Source organism: Exophiala oligosperma (genome assembly GCF_000835515.1).
Source record: "Exophiala oligosperma strain CBS 72588 unplaced genomic scaffold supercont1.12, whole genome shotgun sequence".
Taxonomy (NCBI): domain Eukaryota; kingdom Fungi; phylum Ascomycota; class Eurotiomycetes; order Chaetothyriales; family Herpotrichiellaceae; genus Exophiala; species Exophiala oligosperma.
In genome coordinates, this window is record NW_015622829.1 from 93335 (window position 1) to 102659 (window position 9325).

Sequence of the window (9325 nt, forward strand, 5' to 3'; positions counted from 1 at the left end):
TGTAGTATTCGAATGCCATCTTCATCGAGAGCGATACCTCGAGGGTCTGTGGTGATGTCCTTTTCTCGTTCCAGCACGATGTTGGGTATGTTCAAATGTCCAAGAAGTACCGAAAGTGCAGTGCCTGTCGGGCCTCCACCACATATGATGACCCCAGTCTCCTCGATCTGTGATGTTCCTGGTACTGTTGACATGGCCACAAACTTCTCAGTTAATACTCGACAGCGCTCTCGTGGAACTGAATGTTGAACCCGATTTCTTGGTGTCAGAATCGAAGGTCCAGCAGGATTCAAGACCGGGTCCCGGCTGCATATTTGAACGACCTCACAAGGTTCTGGTTCTCCATGGGGATTCTAGATCATTTCCCGCCATCTGGAGACTCGGGTCCCTTGAACCAAGTAAATTGATTCCCGGGGAGTCAAGTTCATGTGGGACGTTTGGCAGGTTGTGGGACCCCGGGGGTATGTACTCGGTACAGTACAGCCTCAATTGTCCCCACAAAGCACAGCGACAGAATGTGGGACCTTAGAGGCCACGCAAGGCATTATTGAGTCGAGGGTATTCCGTAGTTGTCGTCAAGATCCGAGCAATCAGTGCATAAATCAGAAATAGACATAGAGGCCTCGCACTGCACTCGTCTCGATAAGTGCACTGCTCTACATCATTATGTCCAAATTACAGAAATAAAGGCCGTTTGGATAGGCCTGAGAACGGAGTACATGTACTGTAGCCACAGTAGATTCCCCCCACTGTACGCGACTATGTAGAGTTCGATAGCCTCCTCGACCCAGTACTTGTGTAATCCGAATATTCGGCCCAATTGGAACCCATCTGAATAACTGTACAACACGATGTACGTCTGTGACGAATCCCTGCTCTCTGCCGACGCCAACTTCCCCAGCTCTTTCTTTTCTACTTCTCCTCCTCATCCTCCTCCTCATTCTCGTCTACATCCCCACAATCCCATTAACTGGTCTCACTCGCCAACATCTCTCTTTTAACAATAAATCCCACCTTTGTGGTCTGATAACCCCAGATGTTACAGCCCACACCGCGCGTGTGGTGTTAGCGACACTCGAATCCACGAACAGGCAATATTCGACGGTCAAGCCGGGGTCAATCAACCACCACATGTTGGCAACAGAAGCAGCGGAATGCCTGATCTTTCGATAATATCCAGTAGCGTCGATGGTGCCCCCTTGAAGAGTCACCGTCGCGCACCCAAGATCAGACAGTGCATGACTTGCGGCCGTACGTTTGCCAAAACAGATCACCTCGAGAGGCACATCAGGTCTCATACCAAAGAAAAGCCCTTCAAATGTGCCAAGTGTGGGCGAAAATATGGTCGTCAGTAAGTCATTGAATGATACCATCACAACTTCGATAGCATTATGTGAAGTCGGGAAGGGAAAGGTAGCGACGTATGGCATGCAAATTGCGACAGTCCTGCTAAGGTCAAGTACTACAAAGATTGGACATGGTGTTGTTCGGTTCTCAACAGCCTGTCACCTTTTGCAGGCGCTGGAATCAATTTGGCATATCGCAACCAGAAGTGTTGCACCATGCATACATTCCATACGTCGCTACAATCTCCTACCAGGAAATTCTCACCTCAAGGGTTGAAATTGCAGGCTAATCAGGAATTCAATAGTGATACTTTGCTCCGGCACTTAAAAGACCATTCAGACGCCGCATCTAACCACGACAATCAAGATAAACCACATCATCGAAGCAGCATTTCAGTCGAACCCGATTCCATAATAACAACAGCATCGATGCAACAACCTGTGTCGACCACCGAAATGTCACTCTCTGCACCATCAGTATCATCAGAGCCGCAGAGTCTGTCCATCAACGGCATGGGCGGCTCCCACATGAACCTTCCTGTCTCGAATTTTGGCAGCCACAGCAACTCCGACTATCAAAATACGACAGTACCACAACAGCAGCAGCAGCAGCAACAACAGGATGGCTATTCTGGACATTTTATTTCAGAGCCCCTACCTAATAACTTTGATCCTTCTTTGGACGCTCTCGATTTCGAAGCTCAGTTTCCTTCTTGGATCGTACCCACCGACCTCGAGTTCCACACCGGCATTCTCGACACACCCCTTGCCACGAGCATGGCGGAGCTCAGGCCCGGTTGGCCAGATAGTCCGTTTACGACGTTCGGTTCATCCACGTACAAACCCGTGGATAACATGCAACATCTGTGGTTCACCCCCAACGACGAAGGGCAAGAGGAAGTTCTCCCTTCGGGACCCGCGACACCGCCCGCTTCGCACGTCGAAGTCGACGACTCGTACCGTCAGACTTTACATCAGAGTCTGCTGATCCGATCGGTGGAGCAGAGTCTCCCGTCATCCGACTTTCTAAATCTCTGCGTGAGATCCTATTTCGCCAAGTTTCACCCCGTGTTCCCCGTGGTCCACGCGCCGACTTTCCGCCCTTCAAAGGCGAACTCGATGGTTTTGTTGTCCATCTGCTCCGTGGGCAGCCTCTTCACGGGCTCGGCACACGCCATTCGACAAGGGGTCCAGATCTTTGAACGCCTGCACAAAGCCGTCCTGGCCAACTGGGACCGCCTCATATCTCGAGGGACGGACGAAAAGATTTCCCTTATCCAGACCGCCATCATCGGACAGACTTTCGGACTGCTTTCTGGAGAGCCGAGGCACCTCTCGATCGTGGACACGTTCAACGGCACACTGATCTCGTGGGCGCGACGACTCTCGACCTTCAAGACCAAGAAGATGAGGGGACTCGAGCTGCTCAGCCTCGGTCCCGCCGAACTGGAAAAGCAATGGCGCGAGTGGGCCAAGAACGAAGAACTCATCCGAATCGCGCTGGCCGTGCACATCCACGACGCCGAGCTGGCGAGCATCTTCCACCACGAGCCCTTTCTGCGGCACAACTCGCGGCAACTGCCCGTGGCGGCGTCGAACCAGATGTTCATGGCGTCCAAGGCGGAGGAGTGGCGCCAGGCCTACCTCGACGACCCCAGCAATTTTGAAATGGACGACAGCACCCCGGCCTCCGTCGACGCCCACGTCGACTTCGACATGCTCTCGACCCCTCAGGCCAGCTATTTCACGGCCTACACGGTCCTCGAGGGCATTTGCGTGAACATCGTCGAGAACCGCATCGACTCTCGCTCCTCCCCGGCCACCATGAAAGACCTCTCTCACCTCCTCAACACCTTCTTCAACCGATTCCTCCTCGGCACCGGCACCTCGTCGTGGAAGCCGGACCACATGGACATGATCATCCTCTGGCACCTCGCCTACATGTCCATCTGCGCCGACTTTGACCTGCTGGAAAGGGCCATCGGCCGCGACGGCTCCCAGCTCTCCGCCGAAGACCGCGTCGCCATCACCCACTGGGCAGACTCCAACGACGCGAAGCGATGCGTCATCCACGGCTCAATCATCGCCAAGAAACTCGAGGACCTCCCCTTGGGTTCGGAACCGGCCATCCACGTGCCCCGCGCCATGTTCAGGGCCGGCATCGCCTGGTTCTGTTACACTCGTTTCGGCACGCGGGGCGGTGGCGCCGGTGACGGCACGGGCAACAATGGTAACAATAACAAGGCCGTCACGACCTCGGAAAGTCTGGACTTTCCCGAATTCAGACTGTTGGGCGTTAACCCTGCCTTGTTGCTGTTTCAAGTGAACGGTTACAAACACGGCCTTCCCACGACGGCCGAGATCAATGCCGCCTTGTGTGGCCTGACCGACCTCCTCAGACGGATCGGACATTGGGAAATCGCACGCAGGTTTGCCGCCATCCTGGGTGCTCTTTTGCACAACGATTCCGATTGAAGGGAATGCAAGGGACATTGTCTACACAACCGTCATTGCCACGGTCAGTTGGATCGTAAATGACCGACCAAGGTGGTGTCAAAATTGGTGTTGATCCCATCTACTACATCGACGAGGAGCGCGGCATTCTCTCCCATCATCGACAACTCCTCCAACGTTGGCCACTGCGCGTCTGGAAAGTAACAGAAATCTACTGATCAAATCGAAGACAACACTGGCAGTCAACCCTTGTTGTCCCTTTGTTGTCAGCTCGTACAATGAGCTCATGGCGTTCCAGTAACATTTCCCGAGTAGTCGATCGCCTTCCGAAGCACATGCGACTGGCAACGACGTCCGCAAGAGAAATTCATCGTCGTTCCATGCAACACTGTCGCAGTCGTAACCATGTATATCCAAGTCAATAGAGCCAGTCGAGGGCGATAAGACGTCGCCTCGCGGCGAGGAGAGCTTTCCCCCGATCAAGACGGACGGGTTGATATCCCCCCGCAAAAATATCACTCCCAATCACTTACTCAATCCTCGGCTAGTGTTCTAGATGGTGTCCCTTGGGGGATAATTCGTCAATTATCAGGTCTTGACGCCGGTACTTGCCGCTTCACACATTCCCTGCTTTGAGACATGGATCATGGATGTTGAGAGCGCTAGTCAGGTACCGAAACTCTCAAAGATACGGGCCCAAAAAAAATTCCTGACCTCTCTTCTGTTCTACTTTTCTACTTTACCATTATTCAGGCAATCTACAGCAGCAAGGAAGTATCGTGGTAATCGGCATCTCCCCAAGAACAGCGTACAGTCAAAGACCCGAGTGAACATCAACCAATGACCTCATCACGCTCGTAGCCCGTCCCCCTCGCGACGGCGTTCGGTTTGTGACCTTTCGCCTCGGCCTTGTAGTCACTCACAAACGGATTCGGGTCCTCCTTGTAGTCCAGGTTGCCCAGCGTGTGGTTGACACCCCTGTGGACGGCCTCGTCGGCACGGATGTAGAGGATCAGGTCCCTCATGGTGCGTCTCCCCTCGGGCATGTGCCAGTACTGCACGGCCAGTTCGGGGATCTGGAAGCTCGGGTCGCTCCACTTGGGCAGGAGGCCCTGTTCGATCTCCTTGATGCACCGGGTGTAGGTGTGCACGGCCTCCTCCTCGAGGTAGCCGACGAAGCGGTGGCAGATCTTGGGCGAGACGAGGTACGAGCAGAAGAGGGCGTTGAAGAAGACGCCCTGCGCGGCGAGGATCATCGTCTTCATGAACCAGCCCGGCTCGCACATCTTCATGAACGTCAGGAGGTGCATGCGTTCGTTGTACGACTCTTCCAGCAGCGTCTCGATCCACCCGTTGTCCCGCTTCATGCGGCGGAGGGAGCGGAGGTGGCGGAGCATACCGGCGACCATGCCGGGGACGCCCGCGATGGACTCCAAAAACACAAACCGCACGAGCTGTGGAGGACACGATTTGTTAGCATTCCCATATCGCTTCGTGTTCCTGATTTGAAATGGTCGTGACTCACCCATTGTGCTTCGGTCAAGGGTTTGCTGGCAACTATTGCTGTGGTGGGCTTGGATTTGTCGGATTGCTGTTCTGCTCTGAGACCCGTCGCGAGGTCCATGCCCCATCTGTTGCCGGATTAGTCGTGACTAGGAGGGGAAGGGGGAAGCATGCTATATGCCTGAGTTGCAACTTACCGGCAGAATCTGATCAATTTCCATGCCGACCAGTCACCCCAGGATCTGGGTTCTCTGTGAGCTGGAGTGACGTTGAGCATTTCCTCTTCCGAAAAGTCATGGTGTTGCCACGCCGCTGGTGTCTGCCGGATGTACTTTGTCTCCTGTGACGGAAAGAAGTCACGAAGCCGTGAGACGCTTGTGGTGGAGAAACATCGTGCTGGTGTCGACGACGTCTTTTCGGCAAATCCGTTGTAACGGCGGATGGGGAAAGTTCCGCCGGGGCGGGCGAGATTTATTGTCGAATGATGGCGGTACTGAGGTTCTCTGGTAAAGGGTGATGCGGTGCCTTGAGCGGTTATGAAGTTCGTCTGGTGCTTGGGAATAGTACTGCCAGCATGGTAAAGAGGCGCGACGGTGCTTCCAAGCTTGGCTGCAGAGGCAACCGAGCAGAGGCTCGGAGCGGCTGTACTTGTTGCGCTCGTTAGAGACATGAGAGAAATCGGGTGCAGGACTGTTGAGGATGGTTCATTGCTGCCGCTTGTTTATCGTTGGTACACGTTGAAGCTCCGGAAGCTGCGACTTGTCATGACTTTATACACATTGCCCTGTCGGATGTAGATCGTGATAAGAAGTCCTCTCATTGGCCTCGAACGTGCTCACCGCGGGTGCCCAGCTGTGGGGAGTCGGCGACTTGGAGGCGCCGGAGTATCAGATTTATTAGATAGTTGCGGTCCGCCCAATCTTTTCTACGCCAAGGTCGACGTGCATTGATCATGTTGGCGCTTCCGGATTCTTCCAGGGTCATAAGATCTTTGCGTGTTTGGTCAATTGGCAACACGAAAGGTCCGACTTTGCTTATTCCATGTCTTTCCAAAACCATCAGCGCAATGTTCACTCACCTCGAGGCCGATCAGGACGGCGCTTCATCTTTCATGCAATATATCCGTATAACGGAGAAGTTCTTGAGAGTTGGATTGTTCGATTTCAAGCTGCGACGGAGAATGAGTATGGTGTGATGTTCGCGTCAAAGTACCGGTCGACTTTTTCCGGTGTCAGCCCTGACCCTGTCGGAGGTCATCCGATAGGCTCGATAAACCACGCAGGGCTTGTGACTGAAGCCAACGATATTCCTGGATAGAGATTGGCTGTGTAGGTGGAAGTCGGGAAATATGGTCGGCGAGAGGAGACAATTACTAACTTATTAGTCGAATTCGTCGGCGAGTACCAGGCAATACTGCGCGTGTGTGCCTTATGTAATCAGCTTCATGGCCGAGAAATATAAACTCCTCGAAATACCTCAAAGATCCCATTGTTTGCGCAAATGCTACCCTTCTGTCTGGTTCAGTACTTGTTGTTGGACGCATACCTGCAGCATTCATGCGTGGTCGCACATACCAGCTGAAGCGCGATAGAGCACACGAATGCAGATGTCCCTACTCTAGTGAAGTGAATTGAAATACGAGATGAATCACAGCGCATGCTTCCAGATATAGCTGTGAAGGCCCAGTGATTCGGTTCCTCGGTGCCACGAATAAATAAAAAAAAGGATTCCATCGAAACTTGAACCCAAGCACAAGGCACCAAAAAAGAAGGGCGCCTTGAATGAGAAGGGTTCCAGCACCTCAAGTTCTGAAACTCGGTGGATCTATCCTGAAAGTGCACTTCATCAGTGCCAGATAAAACCCCAAATTGGGTGTCAGAGGACCGGAGCTCCGCTCCTCACCCAAGGCGCCAGAAGAATAAAGGCAGTGTGAGGTGTTGGTCTTATTAGCCCTGGCTGGCCAGGCCAGAACTGATTAGACCAACGAGGCCAGAACCAATTAGGCCAACAGGACTGCATGCAGTAGGCATATGTTAAACAAAAATTCAGGAATTGAATATATATCCCGTATTATCCAGAATGTGATGTGCAGTGAATCCGGGTTGCCAAGCTCGCAGGACAAGCCCAACAATACCAGCTGAAGACGTACCGCCGGTGATATTGAATAGGTTAAGCACAATAGTATCGACTATCCTCTCGATGTAGGAAAAAAGACGGTAGTGATTCTGGTAACAATGCGGTCGCGGCCTCGAAGAGATGCAAAGTCTCCATAGCAATAGTGCGTGGCGGCAAGACATTGTGCGGTTCGAGAGGAACATAATTCATTGTTAGTCCTGGTCGTGTGGTGTCAGTCCTTGTAGCAGACGCTCCGTCTCTATTGAGATTAGCATAACGCAGGTAATTCACGGAGGAAACTGAATGCATCAATCGCCTCCAACCCTCCTATTGATGAAGCACTCCTTGAATAGAATCAGTTGCGTTTGTTCGCCAAGCCAGAAGACGATGAAGCAGTGAATAAAAGTCACCACATTCAACAGCTCACACTTATACCCTTTCCAATTCTCATATTTCACCTCTCACCTTTCACTTCTTAATTTTCAAAACTTTCAAATCCAAAAATTCCACGACTCTCACCATGGCTGAAGAACAGCAAAATCGCTTTTGCTTCGAGGTGCGAATCATCGGAAACAACACCAACACCACTCCTCCAATCATCGTTCCCTTTTGCGAGGCCAGAGACAGAGCAGAGCTCTGGAACGAGACTGTCGACGTGGTGGCCTTCTGGTCAGATTACAGATTTCTCAACGCGGCGTCCAACGACTGGCCAAACCCCCCTCTCATCCTCCTGCAAGAGACATCGACCAGCAGGCACGACATCGAACACAACCGCTGGAAGACCATCAACTGGGACGAGGCGTCCGAATACACCAAATGGTTTCAAGCCAATGTCGCCGAGGGAGACGCCGAGACACTCAAGATTGAAATCCACTTCTTGACGGGGTCCTCAGAAGAGTATTGGAACATTTACAACCAGCTGACTGCGGTCGGCAAAGACAACGCCACCATGCAAGACAAGAGTCTTGTCGAGATTCCCTTCAGTGCAGACATGAGCAACCTGCAGAATGTTCAAGTTGTGGCAGGCACCAATCAGTGGTTGCCGAGACGAGAGGTTGATGTCCTGGCAAACGCCAATAATTGCGAGAGATGTGAGGCCAAGGCCGTGGAGCTTGGTCTGAAGCGGCCTTCGTGGCGTCAGAAGAAGGCCAAGGAGGCCAAAGATGAAGATGAGATGGAGACACCCGTCGAAGGCAAAGACGAGGATGTCATGGAGGAGGATACTGGGGTTGATGAGGGCGAAGAAGGAGATGTTGAGATGGGAGATGCCGGTGCTGGTGAAGGTGCAGGTTGGTCAATGGACCTGACACGACGATTTAGATAGAGAAGAGGAGCGACGAGGCTGGAACGAGGTTGAGGTTGCCAATGGCGTGAGAGAGAATGTCAAAATGTCAGATTTTATTTGCCTCGGATCAGAGTTTTTCCGTCCCGCCAGCCAAGAAATTCCCAACGGATCAAACTCGTCTCTCTCACAAAATGATGATGATGATGATTGACTTCTGTGCAGATAACAGAAAGAAAGCGACAAGAAGCAAGTTTGTTTCACATCCAGGTAGCATCGTGTCCTCGACTACTGCACTGAGTGCAACGAAAAACCACAATTTTACGCTGTTCTGGCTGAGGCGAGCCCACCTCGAGGCCCGTCTTATTGTGGGAACGGCGGCGCCGTTATCAAGCCGACAAGTCATGACGAACTGGAGTAGTGGTGTGCTATTGGCCTAATCGGCAGAATTGCCACACCATGACACGATCTCATCGCTAAAATGCAGAACAGAGGCGTGTGGATGTAGCCGACGGTAAGCATGGACCCCTGCTTCTTTGCGATAATAAGCTCCCTGCGTGAATTCTATCAGCAAATTTTTCCACAGCCTTGTCGATCTCTGCCAATCACACCGATACAATGACTT

At 52.4% G+C, this 9325-nt stretch overlaps 3 protein-coding genes across 3 annotated transcripts; 2 read left to right on the forward strand and 1 right to left on the reverse strand.

Moving 5' to 3' along the window:
- Positions 1-1230: 1230 nt before the first annotated feature.
- PV06_10182 (alternative oxidase, mitochondrial) lies at positions 1231-6773 on the reverse strand. The gene is made up of 3 exons (XM_016411707.1): positions 5501-6773; positions 5326-5431; positions 1231-5254 (listed from the first exon to the last, which is right to left on the reverse strand). Exons 1-3 carry the CDS (start codon positions 5971-5973, stop codon positions 4634-4636), a joined length of 1200 nt encoding a protein of 399 aa, XP_016257748.1. The 5' UTR covers positions 5974-6773; the 3' UTR covers positions 1231-4633.
- PV06_10183 (uncharacterized protein) lies at positions 1563-3821 on the forward strand (the record flags this gene model as incomplete). Its single annotated transcript, XM_016411708.1, has 1 exon — positions 1563-3821. The coding sequence occupies one exon, from the start codon at positions 1563-1565 to the stop codon at positions 3819-3821; it is 2259 nt and encodes a 752-aa protein (XP_016257749.1).
- A 1165-nt stretch (positions 6774-7938) lies between the features above and the next one.
- Positions 7939-8742, forward strand: PV06_10184 (uncharacterized protein; the record flags this gene model as incomplete). The annotated part of the gene is made up of 1 exon (XM_016411709.1): positions 7939-8742. One exon carries the CDS (start codon positions 7939-7941, stop codon positions 8740-8742), a length of 804 nt encoding a protein of 267 aa, XP_016257750.1.
- Between the last annotated feature and the right edge of the window lie 583 nt (positions 8743-9325).

Excerpts from the sequence above, each read along its gene's own strand:
- PV06_10182 (XM_016411707.1), bottom strand. The coding sequence starts at position 5,973 with ATGTCTCTAACGAGCGCAACAAGTACAGCCGCTCCGAGCCTCTGCTCG. Across the intron at positions 5,432-5,500 it reads AAATTGATCAGATTCTGCCG|ATGGGGCATGGACCTCGCGA; the intron begins GTAAGTTGCAAC and ends ATCCGGCAACAG. Across the intron at positions 5,255-5,325 it reads CCTTGACCGAAGCACAATGG|CTCGTGCGGTTTGTGTTTTT; the intron begins GTGAGTCACGAC and ends TGTCCTCCACAG.